The sequence below is a fragment of the Phycodurus eques genome, chromosome 18 (genome assembly GCF_024500275.1).
Source record: "Phycodurus eques isolate BA_2022a chromosome 18, UOR_Pequ_1.1, whole genome shotgun sequence".
Classification (NCBI taxonomy): domain Eukaryota; kingdom Metazoa; phylum Chordata; class Actinopteri; order Syngnathiformes; family Syngnathidae; genus Phycodurus; species Phycodurus eques.
The window spans coordinates 13,268,559-13,293,076 of NC_084542.1; the positions used below are offsets into that span (position 1 = coordinate 13,268,559).

Here is a 24,518-nt window from a genome sequence, read left to right on the forward strand (position 1 = left end):
ATGCGGAGACGTATAGATCGCAGCCAGACATTACAAATGTTGGCTTTTAAGACACCAGAATCAAAGTGGCTTTACTCTCATTTGGACCCCTGCCTCACCTGTCGACATCTTTTACTCGCTCCGCCAGCTGAGAATTGGTAACAAAACCCAGAACTGTTGGAAACCAAGAAAGCCGACGGGAAAAACAATGATGGCTTCACAGAGCATTCCATGGAACATTGTCAGCCACGATTTGTTTGCGGTGATATTAAAACATTACAGCTTTATAAAACCCTGTTGCTGGCTGCACTGTTGAGTGTTTTAGCACGCCACAAACACATGCTCGTAAAACATTTGTCGGGTCGCTACTAGCTAGCGGCGCCAAGGTCTTAGTTTAATCTTCTTACTCACAGTAGACGTCCACTCGGATAGACTTGATGGCGGGCGAGCCGAGGCCGTTCTCCGCCTTGCAGTAGTAGCGGCCACCCTGCGTCCTCAGGATCGTGGCGATGTGCAGCGTCTCATTGAAGACGCTGGAGTCCTGGAACCGGTCCGACACACTGCCAGCAGTCTTGGTCCATCTGATCTGGAAACAGCAAACAAAGAAACTTTATAAAATTGTAATTATTTAGTGTCTTTTTATTTTTTTTTTTTTTTTTTTTTAGAAACTTGCTTGCAATGGAATTGACTAAGGATAAAAGTAAGGATTTAGGTAATAGGTTTCCCCTATTAGGGTTTAGGTAAGGATTATGGTAGGGTTAGGTTAGATAAAAACATAGGTACCCTTTTTGGGTCAAGTAAAAAAAAAAATCCTTGTGAAAATACAAATATTTTTAAAGGGTCCAGCGATGATTCCCCCCAACAATTTTAAAATTTTGATAAAAAGAGCAACAAAAAGAATAAGGCAACCAGTGGAAGTTACCTAAAAAAATGTAGAAATGTTTTACAATTCAGTGTTTTAGAAAATCAATTAAATCTTAGGACATACCATAACAACACATAGACATGCTACATGATGAGTAAAATAAGTGCTTCAAGGTTAAGCTTTAGGGTTTTGTTACTTTTAAGGTTAGGGTAGCGTCACGGTTAGAGTTGGACTAGGGTTTAGTTTAGGGTAGGTATAGGGATTAGGTTTAAAGATTAGGGTGACGCTTGGGTCAGTTTACGGTTCGGGAACCTCACAAACCACAGTCACCTGCTAAACTATTAATCACAGCTCAACTCTTTTTCAGAATCAAAATCATCTTTATTTGCCAAGTATGTCCAAAAAATACACAATGAATTTGTCTCCGGTAATTGGAGCCGCTCTCGTACGACAACAGACAGTCAATTGACAGAGAACACTTTTGAGACATAAACACATTGGCCAAAAAACAGTCACTGAGCAATAAAGGGTTGCTAGTTATCTGGTAATGCCGGTACATTTTTTAAATTTTTATTTTTGACAATTGTGCAAAAAGATGCAGAGTTCTCTAGCACTTAGAGCAGTTCGAATGACTAATATTGCAATAGTCCTGTGCAATGACCATTGTGCAAAGGGCGCCGAGACTTCAAGCGAGTAGTGCGATAATCGGGGACAATGTTGCTTGTGCAAATGTTGCAGATACTCCACGCAAGCCTGACCTCACCGCAGCGCTCTAAGCATGACTACTTTTCACTAAGTGACGGGACCCAGTTAGCCCGTGACATGGTTGTGTAATGAAAGGTGAACTAGCAATACCCCCCCCCCCCCCCCCCCACACCTAACACTGACTTGTAATTGACTCTCCATCATGGCCCTCCCCTGTCCTCATTAAAGCATGCAGCATGAACAGGTAGTGTGACAACTGTGGCCTGAGGGGAAGGCACACACAGTCGGAGACAGCCAACATACGGCTCCATTCAATTCCTCATCGTAAGCCACAGATGGACTAGCTTTGCCCAGAAAGCTTCACATATCCCCAGCCTGTCTGACTGTCTGCAAATTAGAATCCAATTCTTTCCCACTGGAAAGTGCTGGCATCATCTCCAGACGCTGATAAGATCCACACAGTGATATCAGTTTGTGCAGAGATTTGCTGCTGCTGCTGTTGTTTTGGATCTTGACAGCACCACCCTGAGGTACACCCTGACTGGGACCACTCAGATAGGTGCCCACAAACCAAACAAATTTTGCCCTGTACCAGATGCTTGCTATGGAGCTCAAGGCAACATGATAGCATGTTTACAAGTGTACCTTAGCCTGATGGTGATATCAAGTATAGTATACAGTGAATCCCACAGATGAAGAACACTGGGTGGAGCATTGAAAAGAAGCGTCAATGGATTAAACGCACCGGGTACAGCAAGGAAACGAAAACTTGACGGACAAAACAGACAGCACAGACTGCTGAAAAGAAAGGTTAGGGACAAACCAACTGGGTAGAGAGGAGAAAAGAAACATCGACAGAGGAAATACACCAAGTAGAGTGCAAGTGAGAAGAAATGTCTATGGATAAACAGGCAGGTTAAAGTGCCAGAAATAAACATCTATGGATAAAACAGCCTGGTTGGACACAGAAAAGAAACATCTATGGATGAGAGAGACAGGGTAGAGCGCTGAAAAGAAACATTTACTGTCAAAACAGACGTGGTAGTTGCCCAAAAAGCATCATCTTGGAACAATACAGATAGGGTAAAGCATTGAAAAGAACCATCTACAGATGAAACAGACAGTTTAGAATACACCAAAAGAAATTTCTATTGACAAATAGATCGAGTAGAGCGCTGGAAAAAAAAAAAAAAACATCTACACGGGAAACCAACTGGAAAAGAACTGACAATGGATGAAACAAACAGGGTAGAGCACCAACAGAAAACATCTATGGAAGAAACACACCTCATAGGACACTGAAAAGAAATATATAGACAAAAAAATTGGATGGACTGATGATAAAAAACAAAAACATCTATGGACAAAAAAGACCAGAAAAGAAACGCCTATTGACACAAAAGGCGGGTGGGAGCACCAAATAGCAGCATCTAGATTGTACTTTGAAGTCCAAATAGTCAGACTTCACTATACATATCACATTATCTTTTTCTGCCATAAGACAAATGTTGTACAATCAACACTTCGCAAAGTCCCATAGCAACATTTAAGAGGATCTGTGACCATTAAAAATAAAAAGGATCGAAATGAGCACCCTTAAGAGAGACTACTTCTCTGATTCAAATTGAAAAGCACACCATACAGGGGGGGAAAAAAGCACTAACTCAGCAAATGATCGATGCTAACTGTGAGAAACATCATGAGTTCAGCAAAAGTTGAACTCGCCAGCATAAATTAAAAGTTCTTAGGAATTTCCATGCCGCTTTCACACAGAGGATCTTAAACACAGACGCAAGCTGGCTGGTGTTGACCTCAGCAGAATTCTCACAATGTAAGATTGGGACCTTCTCTTCGCCTCAAGCTGTTTAGATTTTTTTTCACCCCACCGGAGCACCTAGAACCATGAGGATGGCTGCTGAGAACAGTTTGACCCGCCTGGCTTTCAGTACTGCATCGCAAACATTCTTGATCCGAGAGTCGCTGGCGGATTCAAGCAATATGATAAACACTATTCCCATCAACACTGACAGACCTGCTGTATTATTTCTTTCAACTATTTTTGTATCCATGTCCAACATTTTGGGTCCATAGAGAATATTTTCGGAAGACCCCCTAATAATCCTACCTCTGATTGAACATAATTACCATGTGCGCCACTAAACGCTATGTGATTTTTTTGTCATTTTTCTAACATTTCAACCTAAATATTCATGACCTGTTAAATATCAAGCAAAGTCTGCAGACCCCAGTTTGAGAACCACTGCTTTAAAATAAAATGCATAAAACAAGACAGCACTTTCCTTCCTGCGAGGAGAAGTACAGCCAACAACAACAAAAAAAATAATTCCTATTAATTCCGACATTGCAATAGGAGGATCAACATTTGCTTATGAGGAAAGCGCAAGCCCGTACAGATTAGTCTGAGCACTGGCTGAAGACGCGCATGCTGCGATGCCGCGGTGAGGGCTAATTGAAATGCGCCCGGTGTCTGCTCTTATGCCAGCATGGCATGCTGCAGCACGCGTTCATCCCAGTGAATCTCCCATAATTCCTGCTCCAACGCCTCCCCTCGTCCTTCCGTGCGACGCGTTCCTAATTGCCCACCGTGTTTCCTTTTAGACGCTCACGGTGGTCCGTGCCACTCAGCCGTGCAGCCGACTGTGGCCGAGCATCACAATCAACCGATCAGAGGCGGTGGAGGGGGGGGTGCAAATTACAGAGTTTGAGCGCACGGGCGACAGGTCTATATTAACCCTGACCCTTTGCGACATGGCCCAGTGGAGACATTGATATCACGACATTCCCTACTTCTCGGGAGGAAATTAAACACAATGGGTGAAATAAAGAAAAGCTGAGAAGTGAAGAAAATACGTAGAGTTGCAACCCACTGAGCAAAGTGATGTAGCGTAAGCTAGGGGGGTGACATTTTGAACGGACATGAATGAAAAAGGCTTGGTAAAGTGCTGAATTTTTTCCTCTCGACTTAATAGGGAATGTAAAGCACTCGAAAGAAACGAGGGATGGAAAACACACAGGTAGAGGGGTGCGAAAAAGCATCAGTGATGAGATATACCAGGTAGAGCACTAAAATGAAGCATCAGAGTAGACAGATGACAGATAACAGATGAGGTGCAGCGCGGAATAAAAAATATCCACGGACAAAAAAAAAAAAAGAGCGATGGAAAGAACCAGAGAATGAAAATGAGTACAGTGCTAAAAGGGAAAACTCATGACAAGAACTCTGAAAACAAGCGTCCGATTGCATTGAGTGGTGAAAAGAAAACGTCTAAGGACAAAACAGACACATGGAATAAAACGGACTCGGGGAAATGACGGAGAGATACATCTATGAAAAGATAGACAATGTTAAGCACTGAAAAGAAAAGCTAGATCGGATAACGCATTGAAAACAAATGTCTCATGCTGAAACAGAACAGGTTGAGTGCTGAAAAGAAACATCATAGTGTTAAAAACAGACCGTGATTGAGCGCTGAAAAGAAAAGTCGGACCTGGTGTGGCGCTGAAAAGAAATCTCTCTTAGCGCCCATGTTTGAATGCTGCTGCTGTTAATTGCAGGTTGAACCGCAACTGAAGGTTGAGGGTAAAGTGTGACTCCATTGAGGAAGCTTACAAGGCAAACTGTGAAAATAACAATGATTCGTTCATTCATTCATTTTCCGTAGCGCTTATCCTCACTAATGGTGTTCAAATAAAGGAGCATCTGCTGACACGAGCGGTGAAGGCCGAGCGTCTTGGGAACTTCGGGAAACAGATCACATACGCTGACAGGTCTGCCTCAAAGTGAAATTTCTAAAGGCCAGAGGTTGGCCTATTCGTACTTGCTGACCCGTGGCACTGTGAGTTGAATCTGGCCGGAGAATAATTGAAACAGAAGAGGGAGGGGGGGGGGAGAAAAAAAAAAAAAAAAAAAAAAAAAGCTGTTTGCACTGTGTGGTGGCAGGCTGTTTGAGGCTGGTAGTCAAACAGTATTGTGTGGACATAATGGATGGAGGCCAGGCCAAAGGAGAGGAGGGCAGATGACTTCATCATTGCGGACATTTTCAACGAAGGTGGAGGCCAAGGAGCTGAAGTTTTCAGAGTATGAACAGTTCAAATCGTAGATGTCTGATAAAGATGTTGACCCTTTGCTCGGCTGCAGCAGAGTGAATGCGCGAGAAGCAACGCATAATTGCTTTGCCCTTACATGGAATCAAACTCACAGAATAGACAGGGTAGAATGTGCTGGAAAAAAAACTTCTTTACACAAAAACAATGAAGGGCATGTAGGAGGGCATGTGAAAGAAAGCCATGGCCAAACAAGATCAAGTAGAGCGCTGAAAAGAAATGCCAAGACAAACAGACTGGGTAGAGCACTGAAAAGAAATGTCAAAGTCTAACAGACTGAAAAAGAAACAAATGGACAGACAAAGTTGAACACTTAAAAGAAACATCTATTGATGAAACAGATAATGTAGCGCAGCGAAAAGAAACATCTGTGGATGAAATAGGCCAGATAAGGCGCTGAAAATAAATGTCTAGTGACAAAACAGGCTAGGTTAAGTACCAAAAAGGAAAAATTGCGAACGAAACTGACGAGGCTGTGCGCCAAAAAGAACCGTCTATAGATGAGCCATACCAGGTAGAGCACTGGCAAGAAAGTTGTAGACAATACGGACCAGGGCGAGCAGACCGCATTAAACACTGAACGCTCTCCCCGCAATTTATGTCCTCATAACTTTGTTGGAGGATTGTTTGATTCCAGTTATATCTTTAATATACTTAACACACAACTCTTCTTACTCCAGACACTATGGATTTTGTTGTCAACGTCTAAAAACGAGCCTCGGGAGGGCTACTGTTGCGCCACAAAACAGTCGGTCTGGAACGGGTCCAGTCGGTGTGTCCGGTCAGTCACAAGATGCAGCCAAGATTTGACACGAAGTTTCGAAGCTATGCGGTCGCCTAGCTGCATAGTCAGCTGAAACTGTCAGAAAAATCATTCGGCTCACATTTCAGTTGTTTCGGTGATTCCGTCGCTATGGGGTCGCCTTTCAAAATAGTTGGTTGAATCCCTCAAAAATAAATTTGATAGCCTTTATTAGTCCATTTTGGGGGGTAAAAAATGCGCATTAGACACGAGAAATTACGGTAAATGTTTTGCTTTATTCACGTTTCTAAAATGAAATGTAAGGTCGTGATGCAGTCGCCCAATCGCATAGTCAGTTAAATTCAGCAAAAATCAAAATGCACACATTTGGTTGCTCCAAGTCCTTAAAATGTTTTTTGTTTTGTTTTTTAATTTCTAGACCCAACACAAACATGCAAAAATGCAGGGGCTGCGTAAAGCCGTGCGGTCATTAGTTTTTTTAAACGATTCCAAATAAATGCAGGCTCTGGATAAACATTATGCTGTCTCTATGTGTCCGCTAGTGTCACTATTCGGTTGTCTGCGAAGCAAAGGCAAGACGGGTCAATGTTGTTGTCCCCCCCCCCTCACAACCGGATGACCTGCAGCGTCACCTTTTTCTAGTAGAATCCTAACAATCAATATGCTCTTTGCTCTGTAAGTGGAAAATATGCCGTCTATTTATCAAAGAGGGGGTGGGGGTAAGGGGGGGGGGTGTATTTAAATGAATGCAAATGAGCTTGATGCCGTGTAAAATTTACAGCACGGTTCCTGCGTGATTTGGGGGGTGCGGGCGAGCAAATGAGAAGCAACGTTGGGCAAGTGTTTAAAAGGTTAGCGTGTGTACATCCTGCCAGCATCCGTAAATGTGATGGCGACACGGCTGACATTTGTCCCGAAATGGACTAAGTTAGCTGGCATTTAAGTAGGAGCAAGCTGATTGGCTGTCAACCCCCCATCCTCCCTCCCTCCAAAAAAAAAAAATAATAATGAACCGCAGTGCTACTACATGATGACGTTAATGGAGACTTAAGGGTGCATCATACCCGTAACATTTGACGATACGTGGCTAAAAATGAGCAAAATAAACACCAATGTTAATGTTAGATTAGCCTATGCCTTAGTTCTGGATGTATTATACTCTACAGTCTCCACTTTGCCACAGCGCTCTGTTTTTCTTGCTCCTCTTACTTACCTCCTGGATGCTGCACTATTACACTCCACAGTCTCCACTTTGCCGCGGCGCTCCATTTTATTGCTACCATTAGTCTCCACTAACACAAAATAAACACATACGCTAATATATGGTAGCCTGTTCCTTAGCTCTAGCAGTATTACACACTGCAGCCAAAATTCATAAAATTGTATTCAGCATCACAACATTTGAGGATATAAGCCGAGAAATGACCAAATTTAAATCACATGCTGAATTCTACCGTATTATACTCCACATTCTCCACTAGGAGCCATTAGTCTCCACCTGGATAAAATTTGTCAAGAAGTAATGGAAATGTTTCCATTGCACAGTACCTCGCCGCGGCTCTGATGGCTATTGATGCTTCTCCACCGTCTCCAATTCGCTGGAGCTGCCCTTAGTCTCCTCTCGGATAACAACACTGCGAGGCACTGAGTCGCTCACCTGCGGCCGAGGATGCCCCGTCACCAGGCAGCTGAGCTCCAGGGTCTCGCCCTCTCGGATGGTGTAGACGCGCTCCGTGTGCCGCTCCTCTTCCACGTTGCAGGCGTGCCCAGAGTGAATGATGCGGACGGTAGGGGGTGCTGTAGAGCCAAGGGGCAGAAACATGTCATTAGCTCGTAACCTGAGAGTTGGCACATTCTCTATTGGCCGGTGTTGGGGAGAGGGTTCACATATTTAATCTGTTGACCCTCTATAATATTAACATAAATTTAGCCCAAGGAAAGCTTTTTAATAAGGAAAATATCTGTATATATTCACACCTTCCCATTCAGAGATGCAAATTCCCCAATTAAAAAAGGTTTAATTAAACACTTCCTGTCTCATTTTACACACCTCAGGGCTTGTTGACATTTTCAATACGAATACGCTGATTCATTCGTAAACATCAACTTCAAGTTAGTGTATGTTCAGGTAATTACGTGACAGAAAGCAGTATCAGTAACACCTCGTGGAACCAACTGTTACTTTTTCCTGAAGTGCCTATTTGAGGATTTATGCGTTTGAGTAGATGACAGTGATGAATTGAGGAATGGCATCTCATCTTATATTTGAGGACGAGCGTTGGACGGTCGGGGAGAACTCAGCTCAACTCAGATCACATGAAGAAGCAATCTTCCAATTCGTGATCAGTTCTTCAAAGGAGAGGCTTCAGGCTGTTTGTTGCCACTCCCAGTTAAAACATACTGTCAAACTAAACATAAAACAAAGAAAATTACACCCTGCATATTTAAAACCAGATAGCTTATGCTAAACGCAAATGGTGCAGCAACACATGTAGACAGAAAATAGCAGTACTCAGTCATATTCTTTATCCTTTGGAAAGAATGAGTAGTAATAGCGTTGTACTGATAAGATGAGAGGATTCAAGTTATCTCAATGAACATTATAAGCGTCTGTCTTATACTTCCCCCAGGTGGCCAAAACGGACAAACCAGAAATACCATTACTCTGTGTTTTTATAAAGTACAATATGAAAAAGGCTGGAACGGATTAATGTCATTTCCATTCATTTCAATGTGAAAAGATGATTTGACATGAGTGTTTTGCGAAAGGAGCGTGGTCACGGAACGAATTAAACTTGTATCTCAAGGCAGCACTGAACTGCACATGTCCAAGGTGAGTTATTTTGGCAAGTGGACAACACACCTCCCGTTTAATCGACACGCTGCTTTGGTTCGAATCAAAAGCTACTATTTGAGGGGATACTCACATGCAACATCAGGGTTAGGCTATTATTCAAGTGGACGACGCAGCCGGTGATTAATTGAGGCAGGGCGTCTATTTGCACGCAGGCTTTTCTTTGACTCCTCTCAATGGGCTCCTCATACACAACATAAGCCTATGCCCTTCTCCTGCAACCTCCCTGCCTTTTGATACACTGGTGCCGGGTCCCAACGGGGGATGTTGGTGGCTAGCGGGCGCGATAAGGGCTCGCAGTGAGGGAGCTTCATGCAAGGCTGCCACTTAAAACAAAAGGAGGCTTGGTAACAAGACCCCAGGGCTGCAGTCCAACAAAGTACTAATGCCATTTAGTCCAATGAGCTCGTGTCTGTGCTGCATGCTATATGGGTCCTGGAGGAGAAGTCAGGGTAACACCCATAATTAATGATCCCAAACTGTGCACACAAACACACGCGCACATACCTCATATTCTTTATGCACAAACAAGCTTACAGCGACAAACAAGACTCGCTTAAGCTCGCATAATGGCCACAATAATGCGCTTGCAGTCGCAGATATGCTTGGATAGTGAAGAGATGCTCTTCTCCCACCCCCCGCCCCCCTAGCAGTGAAACAAATCGCTGTCATTAATACGCCGTTTCCAGATGTGTCATTTGAACTACTTTATTTCATCACTCATAGCATTTGTCATATTGAGATGCGGCGTTCGTAATAAGGACTAAGCAAATATAGGGGCTTTGCTGCCAATGCATTTATCATGAGCAGTTTATTATTGTACTTATTTTCTATTAAGTTTAAATTTAATTGAATTATTGTTGAAACTCAACCCTAAGACCAACACTAATACCCAACCCGTACCCCTAACCCCGAAACCCTAAGCCTAACCTATAACACTATCCCCCAATCCGAGCACCTAAAACTTATCTCCTAAACCCCCAAACCCTACCCTAACATTAATCATCCAACCCTACCCTAACCCTTACTCCAACCCTAACACCCTGAAACTAATCCTGTAACCCTTCCCGAACATCAAAACCGACAATCAATTTCCAATTTTTCAATCGCAGCACTAACCCGAACTCTATACCCTAACCCCTGAACACTAATTCCCTACAACTAACCCCTAACTCCCTAGCAGTTAACATTGAATCTGTAATCCTACCCTAACCTACTTTGGTTAATCCTACTTAACTCCCTAACCGTAACCCTACATAGAGCCCTCATACTGATCCCTAACCACAACCCTAATACCCTGAAACTAACACCTAATGCTAATCCATAACCCTAAAACATTGTTGCATTATGAGAAATATTATTCATACGCTTTCTTGTGCTACTTAACATTTAAAAAAAAAAATCCATCCATCCTCACTATGATCATGGGTGTGCTGCAGCCTATCCCGACTGACTGTGGGGAGGGCCGGCCTGGACTGGTCTCCAGCCAACTGCAGGGCACATATAGACACACAAGCATTCGCACTCACATTAGACCAAAACTCTGAGGCAGATGTGCTAACCACTAGTCCACCGTGCAGCCACATTAGCAACACAAAACAAAAATAACAAGATGTACTAAAGTTGCTTGTTATTTTGCCATTCAAGTGCCTGCCATTTAATGGCATTGTTACAAACAGCAGCTAAAATGCGGGTTTGACTCAGTGTATGTGGACTCATTTACATAATCGTGTCTATTTTGGGCTGTAGCGTCACTCCCACTCGCTTCCTTTAACACCAAAAACCCTTTAGCAGCACACACAAACACAAACTGCACTCAACTGACAAACGAGCAGAGAAGCAGGAATCTCACGTGAGGTCGTTTGCATAAATTATGATAAAGAAGCTACACCACCTTGTAATAAAGAAAACAAAAATCACTGTCATTCCTTCGACTTCCGTCTCTCTTTTGGTGGACCAACCAGGACACCGTCTGTGTTGTGCTAACATTAGTGGCGGTGCTCATTTTACAATTCAAACAAAAACAGCATAACACTTAACCTAACCCTAACTCCCAATCCAAACACTGTCCCCTAAAAGTAACCCTTCGCCCTAACCTTAATCAAAACCCCTACATCAACCCTAAACCCCACACTTAATTTGAAACTATAGGCCTTACCATAACCCTTACCGTAACACCCAATTCTCAAGCCTAACCTTCTAACAGTTACCCCAACCATAAACCTTACCCCCTTACCCTAACCACAGCCCTTGCTCAAAGCCCCAACTCTAACCACTGCATTTTTATATCTGCAGCTAACCGTCCCTGCACTCTTTTGTGAGCAAGAATGGTAATTTAGTGTGAGGTGCTATTGGTGTCTGGCTTGAGTGCGACACATGAAATGAACAGTTTGTCTCACAGTTGTCACCACGTGAGCACTTCTTCCTAATGGAGAGTGGCCTCATGCATGGGTTTAAACGCCTTGCCAGCAGCACATGCATATTATTATATCAGGCCTTGTCAGGCACTATTGATCACGCACTGTAATGCACTCGCTTGCACTCCTCTGCCTCGGCGCTGTTATTGTAAACGAGACTCCGTATGGATCCGGGCCGGGCGCAATCAACACGTATCATCCATCACGGCGGGAACACAGACATTCATAAGGTGTGTGGGACGGTGAGGACACAGCGCCGCTCCAGCACAAAAATGAGACCACTTCCAATCAGGTATCGAACTAGCGACTTGATTTAAGCATTGTTATGCGTGGGAGGAGTCTTTGGACCATCCATTTGGCAGGACAGCGCTATTTTTAGCACACAAAAACACAACCGCAACACACTTTGCTACTGCCAAGATGCCAAAGTCTAGCTGCGACGACCCCTGTGGAGGCGTGAGTGGGTTGGATTTTAGAGGACAATTGCACTGCAGCACCGCACAGCCGGCCGGGAATGGTAATTTACTGGAAGTGGCTGCCACATGTGAGCAGATAACAATGTATTTGTCTTTAGACTTGATGAAGCAGCATGTGGCCCAACACAATGACTGTAGTAAAATAAACGGAAAACACCAGTTGCTTTGTCAATCCTGCAGAGGAAAAGACACCTCCTTACCACAAGCTAAACAATGTGTACAGTTACTCAGAGCAGGGCGTACAAAAACAGCCACATATTGCTTAGAGACTGGAGACATATTTTACATAACAGAAGCACAGAATGCGGAAAACAAGGTCTTCTGGTTAACAGAGCAGCTGCTGTCACATTAACACAAGCTGCCACGTAATGACAAACATGAGCAACCTCGTGACCACAAACAATTGTTTACAGTTGAAACAGGAAGTAAAAAAATAATAATAAACAAAAAAAAATAAAAACGCAACCTTAGGCGATGAGACACATACAGCTTCATTAAGTCCAAATACATAAAACCTATAGAAATGCAGCCTCGAATGAATTTCCATTACGATCGTCAACCCATTAGGTGTTTGTTTCACTGTTACCGTCTCACATTCTCAGTTCTCCCATGCATGCTGCCACACCGTGGTGTTCCTGACTCCCCTATGCTACACTAATCAGACATCTGCGGGGGACGGATAAAGTCCAAACGTGGAAGGCGTCCAAAGCGGTGGCTGTCAGTTGATAGGCCCTGGCTTGCGGCGGCTCACTGAAGGGAGAATATCTGGCGAGCTTGAGAAGATTCAGGGCGCTGCCCGCCAAAAAAATGTCCTTCGATTGGACGTCAGTGATTCCCCCCGTGAGCTGATTGTCCTATCAATGCCCACAGCGGTGCATGGCTGACGGGGACGCCTTGGCTTGGAGATATGAGACTGTGTGTGTGTGTGTGTGTGTGTGTGTGTGTGTGTGTGTGTGTGTGTGTGTGTGTGTGTGTGTGTGTGTGTGTGCATGCGTGTGTGGTGAGGGGATCGAGGGAGATGCAGCTCACGCTTTCAACACTTCATTATGAATCGCAGTTGGCCAGGGAAAGTAAAAAAATATACTGTATTTTAAAAATGTGTGCTTGAGACTTTCCGACTAATTTCTTATTCATAACTGGAAGATGATGATGAAAGATGATGGAATCGATGTGTATATTTTATTTGCGACAAATGAAATGCCTTTTTAGAAGTCTCAACATTCTTGGAACTATTAATTTTGGGATAGGTATGCATATATCTGACTGAAAATGTATGTAGTTTAGTTCGGTTTGTTTATTTAGCACAATTTTAAAAACAATGAAAGGAGGGAATGAAGCCAACAACACTTGTTACATGATTGCACTCCCGCCAATAAAATCATATAAAACGCAAAGTGCTGGATAGATATTACAATTAAAAAAAAAAAAAAGAAAATAAACGGGAACTTTAGACAAAGACAACATGTAAAGAACCCATGAATGCAGAAGAGAGATTTCATGACGAAGAGAGGGGGGGGGAAAAATAACTAAAGTGAAGACTCGAGAAAAGATTAAATGTCTTTCAAATACTTTTTAAAGGCTGTGTAAGATGATATTGATCACAGCCAATACGGAGACATTGATCGCAGCCAATTCATTGAGGCAGCACTCTAATGAGACTTTCTCATAGTTAAAGTTAAGACAGGAGTGTTGCATTTTGAATATTTTGATTTTCAGGAGTTTTAAAAAAAAAAAAAAATTATCTTTACAGTGGTGAGTTTGTTTTCTTCACCTATGGGAACATTTTGGGTAAATCCAAACAAACGAGAGGTGGACCATGTTTGACTGTAAAAGGAAATGTGCAAACTCATCATGAATACAAACTTCTTTTTTTTTATTCAGGGGAAATAAACATACAAACTTGCTGGTAAATATTGTAATATTTGACATCGGAGTAGCGAACACAAACAAAATCGCAAAAGATTGTCAAAATATTTTGGATTATTAAGTAAATCCATGAAGAATAATGCAAACTTAAATGACAACAAAACACCTACTGACTGTTTTACTACATTATTTTTAATTATTTGCCTTTGTTTAAACAGGTAAGGCACTTAAGAACCGTTTCTTACTTACAAGAAAGGATCCTTTGCCAGTGGACAGTTGGAGCTGGGATTTGAACTGCCGACTCTTCTGTCAGTAGATGACCTGCTCTACCAACTGAGCTACAACAGCTCAAACCCCTTTAAGCTCTTACCAAAGAAAGCTGTTCCGGCGTGGTTCTCGCGTGACAGGCAACACTGTGTCACCACCAATTAGCCTTAGAGGCGAACAAAAAGAAGACCAACGCAAACATGAACAAACATTAGTATAGTCTCGTATGTCTTTGAGGCCAGCTCGCTCTGACACACCGTCGAAGGGGATTCTCGTGGTAATATTCTCTATATTACTGTATAAAACGCTTAGATAGTAAGCACCACACGAACACGTAACTGTTTATAGTTGCTCAGAACAGGCAGTACAAATACAGTATATCATTGGCTAATGAGTGACATGGTGCTTAACTTAAAGACGCAGAGCACAGATGCAAACCATCCGGTATCCAAGGTCTTCTGACTAAGATGGCATCTGCTGTCACACAAAAATAATTTTTTTTATAGTGCCTGAAAAGAGACTACAACAATAACATACGGTAAAGATGAGCATACAGTATACAGTGCATCCGGAAATTATTTACAGCGTTTCACTTTTTCCACATTTTGTGATGTTACAGCCTCATCTCAAAATGGAATAAATTAATCCCCCCCCACTCAAAATTCTACACATAATGACAATGTGAAAAAAAATTTTGGGACATTTTTATTACAAATATAAAACTAAGACATTACATGTCCATAAGTATTTACAGCCTTTGCTCAATACTTTGTTGATGCACCTTTGGCAGTAATTACAGCTTCAAGTCTTTTTGACTATGATGCCACAAGCTTGGCACACCAATCTTTGGGCAGTTTCGCCCATTCCTCTTTGAAGCACTTCTCAAGCTTCATCAGGTTGGATGGGGAGCGTCGGTGCTCAGCCATTTTCAGATCTCTCCAGAGATGTTCGATCGGATTCAAGTCTGCGCTCTGGCTGGGCCATTCAAGGACATTGGCAGAGTTGTCCTGAAGCCACTCCTTCATTGTCTTGGCTGTGTCCTAAGGATCGTTGTCCTGTTGGAAGGTAAACCTTCGTCCCAGTCTGAGGTCCTGAGCACTCTGGACCAGGTTTTCATCCAGGATGTCTAATTCATCTCTCCCTCAATTCCGACTTGTTTCGCAGTTCCTACTGTTGAAAAACATCCCCACAGCATGCTGCTGCTACCACCATGCTTCACTGTAGGGATGATATTGATGAGGTGATAAGTGGTCCCTTGTTTCCTCCAAACATGATGCATGCATTCACGCCAAAGAGTTCAATCTTTGTCTTATCAGACCAGAGAATTCTCTTTCTCATGGTCTGAGAGTCCTTCAGGTGCCTTTTGGCAAACTCCAGGCGGGCTGCTATGTTCCTTTTACTAAGGAGTGGCTTCCGTCTGGCCACTCTACCATACAGGCCTGATTGGTGGCGTGCTGCAGAGATGGTTGTCCTTCTGGAAGGTTCTACTCTCTCCACAGAGGACCATTGGCGCGCTGACAGAGTGACCACTGGGTTCTTAGTCACCTCCCTGATTAAGCCCCTTCTCCCTCGATTCCTCAGTGTAGACGGGCGACCAACTCTAGGAAGAATGCTGGTGGTTTGGAGCGTCTTCCATTTACGGATGATGGAGGCCACTGTGCTCATTGGAACCTTCAAAGAAGCAGACATTTTTCTGTACCCGTCCCCAGATTCATGCCTCGAGACAATCCTGTCTCAGAAGTCTACAGACAATTTCTTTTGACTTTGACAGGTGGACTCCAATTAAGCTGTAGGAACCTCTCAAGGATGATCAGTGGAAACATGATGCACCTGAGCTTAATTTTGAGCTTCGTGGCAAAGGCTGCGAATACATCTGTACATGTGATTTCTTAGTTTTTAAATTTTTCATAAATTTGCAAAATATTCAAAAATCACATCATTATGGGGTGTTGTGTGTCGAATTCTGAGGGGGGGGGGGAAATGGATATATTCCATTTTGGAATGAAGCTTTAACATAAAATGTGAAAAAAGTGAAGTGATAAAACAAAAGGATATTATTAGTAACAACATGGGCAATGAGCCACATACTGCTTTACCAGTAGTCACAAGAAATAGTCACAAGAAATTAAGTATAAAAAGGTCTTCTGACTAATACGAACCCGCCGTTACACAAATATGTGCTGCCTCGTGAGCACAAACACACAATTGTTTTTAGGATAAAATAGAATCAAAGCATATAGAAGCGAAAGAAGCACATGTTCCCGATATTATAGTGATGATTTACGATTACGGCAACATGTAAGTGCTTTAATTTGAGAGTTTGCAGGCGAGATAATCGCGATCACTCAAGGGGTTTATATCAGTGTTTTTTTAGCCCTGGAAATGGGCTTTTGCGATCAGGCTTTACAAATGCGAAGAGTGGGGAGTAGTGTGTGGATGAGTCACAGCGGTTCAATAAAAGGTCTGATGTACAGCTGATGCATCAGCAGCGCGGAGCTGGCAACCAATATTCACCCGGTCCAGCCATCCATAAAATACACCGAGCCTCAGACGACTAAAAGGAGATGATAATTAAACCTGTTCTCCGTCACGCCTTCTCGTTGTACTTTACCTCGTCATCACCGTCACGCTGTTGACGCCTCGTCCATCAAACCGATCGCTAGATGCTGAGCGGAGGCAAGGCCAAGGTATTGTTCATTATGAGCTGAGCAGCAGTGGTGGACCCCTCAGGGCAACCAAGATCTTCTCTGCTGGCCTAACACTACCAAAACCACTAATCAACATGTACAACACTGCTTCAAAGATAGAATGTTGTTTTTTTTTTTTTTCGCCCAATCAGATTTCAGCCTCTATTTGCTGCTATGTCAATTTAATCTTCCCAGTGCCTTCAGAATCAGTAGTGCTGGCTGATACAACTTTTAACTAGTGTATTAACAAAATGACTGTTTCTTTAAACAAGTCGATTTCAAATTCATTCTCTACAGGACCAGAGCACTGCCACTTGATGACGTCAGCATTTTTCCGTTTGGTTTGTCCACAAAACTTTTTACAGCGAACTTTGACGAGCAAAACACATCTGTTGAGATTTGAACACACATACATTCATTCATTCACAGTGAGAATGGATGGATGGATATAAAACAAAGAATAAGATCGTATTAACATACTGTTAAATCCACAGCATACAGAGACCCTTTTCCAGCAGTTGTCATGGCAACGTCAAGAAAAAAAAAAGTACACCACAACAATAAAAACAAAAACAAAGCGGCAAAATCTTTGGCCTGCTGAGGTGGTGGCAAAGAGAGAGAGATGCGGAAAGCACTAGCACCACTTACATTTATTTTCTTGCAAGAAAGAGGAGAAAGTGCAAAGAATAGTCACTGAATGCAATATAAACGATCTTTTGAGTTAACACGGCAGCTGCTGCCACATTTATACCGAACATGGAGCTGCCTCGTGGTGACAAATATACAATTGTTTATGGTTACACTTCCATTAGAAAAACTATGAAAATGACAGCAGGGCGTAAATGAGATGTGTCTGCTGCAGTTGGGCATTAGGCACGGGGACCATAAAGCTCATAAAGCGGATGGATGGCTCATACATCAGCGAGCATTGGCTCTGCTGCGCTGTTGTGCGAGTGGGGAAGAAGAAGAGGAAAAAAAAAAAAAAAAAAAAAAAAGAAAATTGGATTACCGATGCAGCCACACGCATCACTGGAATAACACCCACACACACAAAGTCATACATGTACAAAAGGCATGCTCAAACTATGTGAACGTGACCAATCGTCAAGCTCTTGTTGGCAGTCCATCTGGGCCACAATAAGCAACACACACATACAATTCCTGAATCCACGTGATCATAAACAGCACATTATGATGATGTACGACGTCCCATAAAAGTCCGCCGCAACGGGATCTGAGTCGGGAAGCTGCCGACCTTGACGTGTGAAATCGGATCCTAAAAGAGTTTACAGTCAGCCGGGCGACGTCCCTTTCGAGAGAAACGGTGATTTTCGAAGCCAGAGGGACAATAAAGATGACGAGGCATCTCCCTAAACAAGTTGTTTCACCGCTTTTGGGGGGGGTCATGTTTTGATGCAGTCATGATACAAACACTGTAAAACCTAATGGTCATAAAGAGCTGTTTGGTTGTTTGCAAAAACGAGTCATTAGGGAAATTTATTTCCTTTATGGACTATGAGAAAGATAAGTCCGATGCAAGAATCCTGATGATTTTCACTCTTGACAACCATCGTTGAAATGTTCAAGCAAAATTTTAGAGCATCATTTCCATACTATCATCCAAATTTCAGGGCACTATTTCGAGAAACTAGAGAATATTTCGAGAATCTAAAATGTTGCTTGTCAACAGTCTGTTTACCTTTCTGAATGTATGAAAGAATCCCCAGGATTTTTACTATTCTTAATCTTTCTTCAAATGTTCAGGCAGAATTTCAAAATCTTATGAAAGAAATGTGAAGATTTTTAATTAGGTCCAACCTAAATTTTCGACTATTCAATTGTAAACGTATGCAAGAATCATCATTATTTTCGCTATTTTCTCTTTTGTTCAAGCAATATTTAAGGGTGTTAGTTCTTAAGAAAGAAACCAACTGGTTTGAATAAAAAAATGACCCAAAATGTAGCAAAAGCTGACGTATTTCTTATACCACAATTATTACAAATGGGCTAAAAGGCTCCTGCTTACATGAGTTAAGATCAACTGTAGTTTGCGTTAATAATTCTGCGGCCCCAGCTCGGTCTTAATGGTCCCAAGAAACGAGTACAAAAGCCAGGATTGTAAAACTGTCCGCGACTAATGGAGCAATCAGATATGCAGCATCCCTGCATCGCTTTCTACTGTGATATAAATTAGGGCTGCACTCAGGGCTAGAAACGCTAACAGTGTGTTTTTTATTTCATTGAAATATTTTATTTCTTGAGTGTATTTATTGTTGCCATTCATCAACATACCGAAGAGATTGGGCTTGGCAGATGCATCTCGGAAAATGTTTTTAGGATGCTGGTCGCATTGAAGCAGACAGGAAAGATAAGGACATGATGGTTTGTTTGATACGGCGTCTTTGTCATGTTGCGATTCAAACTTGGCGACGGGCTCGCTCGACATCTGTAACGTGACGCTCAGCAATTTGAGAGCCGCCCGTGGACAGATTAGATTATCCCAATGTGTCAATGTTTGGTCAGGGTGTGCTGGGCATTCCCACTTTGTTTAGGACCCCAACTGCTTATGTCCAAACACATACACACCTTGACCACCTGTATATAAACGTGCTCCTGACCGATTATCAGGATCAACTCCTGCAAGAAGGTGCAACCATCTCACAAACTTGTGAAGACGCAACGGACCTCAGAGCCATCATGTTCCTTCTTTTGCTGCAGCTCGTCACCCTCTGCCATGCACGACCTGGCTGGGTGAGTACCGGCACTTTAAAACTGCTCTTTATCAAGTGAGACAGTTCACTTGGAATAGTGCACCCAGAAATTGCTTTTGTTTCCAACACACAGTTCTCCAGATCCAAACCTTGAGTCAATATTTTGGTCAAGGAGACTGTGAGGGGCATTGGCATATTGTGTGGAAATCCATGCAGTCATTGAGAGAAATTAAAAACAAGACATCTAGCTGCTATTTGAACATTGACTCTTCTGCAGACGGTTTTCCTTTAATCCTTGTTCTGCGTGAAGGGTAGAGACAAGAAATGGATGGAGGTTGAAGTCTGCAAAATTCCAGCCGATAACATAGAACGGGCCCTCGGCACACCTTACATCTGTTGACAAAACAATTAGTTACTAAATATTAGAAGGTTGAACTTTGTTTGTTTCTTTAAGCTTGGGAACAGTATGCATCATGCCGCAAAATGTGTGCAACGGACCTACTGTCAATTATAATGACAAAAAGCTAATTTCGAACAAAAGAGCAGATGATATCCTTTGGTTTGTGGGTAAAAATAGGGTAAAAGTCCACTTAAGGTATTGTGCCACTGTGGTTGGTATCCTTTAGTGGAGCTGACTTTATGCTAGAGAATCAGGACACACTCGAGACTGGTCACTCGTTCATAAACAACAAAACACCCAACCCCACAGCTATAGACAATTTAAAGTCTAAACTTAACCGAAGAGGTATGTGTTTGGGATGTGGGAGGGCTCCAGAGCAACCGGAGAACCCAAGGCAACATTTCCATCACAGTCTAAAGTGCATAATTTCTTCCACTCTCTTTCCAGGACCAGGCCGTCGACAGCGGTACGTGACTGGCACTCGAGACCCGTCTGTGTGCAACCATCCGAACAATCGAAATCAATAGGGATCCAAGTGTGTGTGCATGTAACCGCCATTGAATGTCATCTGCTTTCTCATTAGAGAACTCGAGGGACCCGGCCGAGGAGAACATCTCAGAAACAATCCTGAGGATGAACAATGGTGTTGATTTAAAGGAAAAATTGGAGATTTGCCAATGCTTATGCATGCAGGTTGATATTTTTTTTCTTTCAGGTTCAACTGAATACCTGATAGAGGGGGATGTGGTGATTCCGAAAACGAGGACCGCCATGAAGTGCACCGGCAATGCATACAGCTGCCTGTGGCCTAAGTCTCACAACGGCAAAGTCGAGATCCCCTACAGCATCATAGACAAATACAGTAATTTTTGTGTTCCTGGTTTCACATTCATTCTGGATTACTGACATCATAAACGAAGAAGCATTTCATTTGCAGCTAATTCGGAGAAGAGAACCATTGTAGGTGCCCTGAGGGCTATGGAGGCCAGAACCTGCATCCGCTTCATCCCACGAACAACCCAGAGGTCTTACCTCAGCTTTGAGCCCAAATTCGGGTGAGTCCAAACTGTAAAAATGGCAATAACAACGTTAACTTGGCCAGTAAGAAGAGATACAACCTTGTATTTGTGAGGGCTAATGTTAAAATGCTAAAAGCAGAGTTAGGAAAAAATGTATAGCAAAAAAAATAAGCAATTGTCTCCGCTCTCAAATGTAGCGCGCATGGTCACTGAATGTGCCGAAACCACGTATCGCTCAATTGTCAACTGTCAAACAAAAAGCACTAGTACGACTTGAAAAATGGATGCTGCTTAGTCTCCCACCTTTCTCATGACGACACATCCCAACATGTTTGAGCCACCAGAGCCAGAATCCAATTCCAAGCAAGAAGTCACTAACCTGAGAATCAACCTCGTTCCTCTTAGCTTGAAGCAGAATGGTAATTTTTTCCCCCCCTCCCATTTGTAAGTTAGTAATTTAGCATATTTTGTCACTTTTAGGTTTCTCAAGTTCTTATACTGTGGGGAAGGGGGAGACTCATGCCGGTCACCCAACAATGTCAATTGGCAGCCGTTTTAGCCCCAGATTTAGAAACCAATGAATTGACTTAACTCGGTCTTTAAGAAAATTTCAAGACCTCCCATTGACAAAAATGAGGTTACAAATCATTTTCATTACTACTCTGAATGTAAGCACAGTAGCTGTAGCACATGAGCTAACGCTAAAAACAACAACATCCAGCCTAGTCCAATTAATTTCATCAGCTCCTAAAATAGGTGGTCTGGGATCACAGTGGAGTATGATTTAGAGCAGTGATTCTCAACTGGTGGGTCGGGACCCAAAAGTGGATCACGGAGCCATTTTGGGTGGTCGCGGACAGGTAGTAAAAATCGGTGTCGAGATCATACATTTTTCTACATGCAGTTATGTCTGTCCTCAATTTCTTAATCAGGCGCTCTGAAAGTCACTTTAGACATGTAAGCATAATTAGTGATGTTTAAAAATATGATAATATCTTTTCAAATGCAATGTCTTTTACTGTTCCTAACTTTTGTAAGTGGGTCACGACTTAGCGACAATGGAAAAATGTGGTTCCCAGGGTGACAACACTTTAGAACCAATTATTTAGACAGTGGTATTTTGGGGGAATCAAATTATTACCAATTGTTGCTTTAAGCGCAAAACCTTATGCAACATGTGTCCACCCGTTCCAGCTGTTTCTCAATGCTGGGCCGCACAGGTGAAAAGCAGTTGGTGTCGCTGCAACGTTTCGGCTGTGTCCAGCACGGCATCATCCAGCACGAGGTGCTGCACGCCATGGGCTTCTACCACGAGCACACGCGCAGTGACCGCGACCGGTACATCCGCATCAACTGGGAGAACATCCAGGACTGTAAACGCCTCTCTCCTACTTTGCATGAGCTCTTATTTTGTTCAACAGCACCTTTTTTTTTTTACCCTCTTATTTTTTGATAAGTAACGCATAGTTCCTGTGTTCAGATAACAAGTACAACTTTGAAAAGCATGACACTGATAATCTCAACATCCCCTATGACTACAGCTCCATACTGCACTACGGAAGGTAAGACACAAATTTACCAGACCACTAGTATCATATTCCAGACACCCTGTGCTGGCTGCAGCAAAGCAAAATCAGAACACAGTTGAGATCAAGCTTGCTCACACTGAGCAGCACATTTTGCTTTATAATGCTATGATAGTCTTGAGTGGCACGCTGGACGACTGGTTAGCACATTTGCCTCACAATTCTGAGGACCAGAGTTCAACGCCGGCCTCACCTGTGTGGAATTTGCATCTTCTCCCCGTTCCTGCGTGGGTTTTCTCCGGCGACTCTAAATTGCCCATAGGTGTGAATGTGAGCGTGAATGGTTGTCTGTTTCTATGTGCCCTGAGATTGGCTGGCGACCAGTTCAGGGTGCACCCCGCCTCTCACCCGAAGATAGCTGGGATAGGCTCCAGCACACCTGCGACTGTAGTGAGGATAAGCGGTATGGAAAATGAATGGATGAATAAATGGATGATCGTCTTGAGATTTCATTGAATGATGCAGCAGTTCTGTCCCAAGTAACTAAACCATTTTATGTTTTGCGATCAGCAGTGTTTTAGTACAGCAGCCAAATCTTGTAGCACCCCTCCAACAGTGTTTGTAATGACACAATTCTTTGTCTAAATCCGTAGGACCGCCTTTGGAGTGCGACAGGCCGTAACCCTCACACCCATCCCTGACAGCTCTGTGGAAATCGGCCAGCGGGAGGACCTCTCTGACATGGACATCCTCCGGATCAATCGTCTCTACAAGTGCTCCAATTAAAAAAAAAAATGCAGGATGTTATATGACATGTCATGTGACACTTTCAATAAAATAACCATCCTAATGTCTTCTATTCTCCTCTTTTATAAAGCAACAGGGTGTAACAATTTAAGTCTTTGTATAACACCTCCAAAACAATATTGACAATACTCTAGGTCATGGTGGCACAAGGGCAACATGTTTTATATATATATATAGAGAGAGAGAGAGAGAGAGAGAGAGAGAGAGAGAGAGAGAGAGAGAGAGAGAGAGAGACTTTGATTTTTACTCAAGGTTGACTTTAAATAATACTAACTCAGTGTTTACCAGAACAGGCTGCTACATGTGGGCAGATGATAATGTCTTTAGACATGGTGACGCAGTATAAGGTTCATTGCCCACAGTTATTCTCATGTGCTATGTTCCAAATAGCCGTTTGGAATTAGAGAAAGTACCAACATTAGACTTTCACTGTACCCTGCACAGATTAAAGACCCCCTTTGCCGGATGTAGCAACGCAGGCACATGAACAGAACTGAGATAAAGCTTTCTGATACTGGGTAGCACATTTGTCACTGGAATAACCTAATAGTTTTGGGATTACATTCTAAACCATGTTCCAAGTAGCAGTTTGGAATTTGAAAATGTACATAGATTAGATTTTCAATGTACCCTTCACAGATACAAGACAACCTGTGCTGGATGCAGACGGACAAAATCATTTTTATTACTTTGCTTTGTGTAATTTCTCCTTTCACTCCTATTTTTAGAAGAAATTCCTCTGTTGGCTTTCTGTTTTAGCCCAATAAGAAGTATTCAGCTTGACAAAGTTACAGTTGACAAAAAAATAAAAATAATTTAATAAGTAATAGAGGAGCATTTTCAAACGGTGACAAAGGAATGAACTTAATTAGATGCGGAAAAAAAGAGGGGAAAAAAGCACTGGAGGGCAGATATGTGGCAATGTCTTCTTAAATGAGTTCATTTCCATGGCTCAGGCTTGTAATTAAGTTTGGGATTTGTAGAGTCGCGAAAAAGTGCGGGGGTGCGTCTCTTGCGGAGAGCTGCTGCTGACGACGTGTGGGGACAAACT

At 42.7% G+C, this 24,518-nt stretch overlaps 2 protein-coding genes across 2 annotated transcripts in view; one reads left to right on the forward strand and one right to left on the reverse strand.

The window, feature by feature from the left end:
- LOC133417081 (MAM domain-containing glycosylphosphatidylinositol anchor protein 2-like) overlaps nt 1-24,518 on the reverse strand; it is a 152,195-nt gene that overhangs the window by 87,304 nt on the left and 40,373 nt on the right. Inside the window, exons 3-4 of the mRNA XM_061704566.1 lie at nt 8,095-8,234; nt 391-565 (exon numbers count right to left, since the gene is read on the reverse strand). Of these exons, the coding sequence (XP_061560550.1) occupies nt 391-565; nt 8,095-8,234 (315 nt within the window). The remainder of the gene's footprint in view (nt 1-390; nt 566-8,094; nt 8,235-24,518) is intronic.
- LOC133416905 (low choriolytic enzyme-like) lies at nt 16,981-23,446 on the forward strand. The gene is made up of 9 exons (XM_061704233.1): nt 16,981-17,004; nt 19,633-19,755; nt 20,563-20,581; nt 20,699-20,758; nt 20,831-20,977; nt 21,053-21,170; nt 22,329-22,507; nt 22,615-22,696; nt 23,314-23,446. Exons 1-9 carry the CDS (start codon nt 16,981-16,983, stop codon nt 23,444-23,446), a joined length of 885 nt encoding a protein of 294 aa, XP_061560217.1.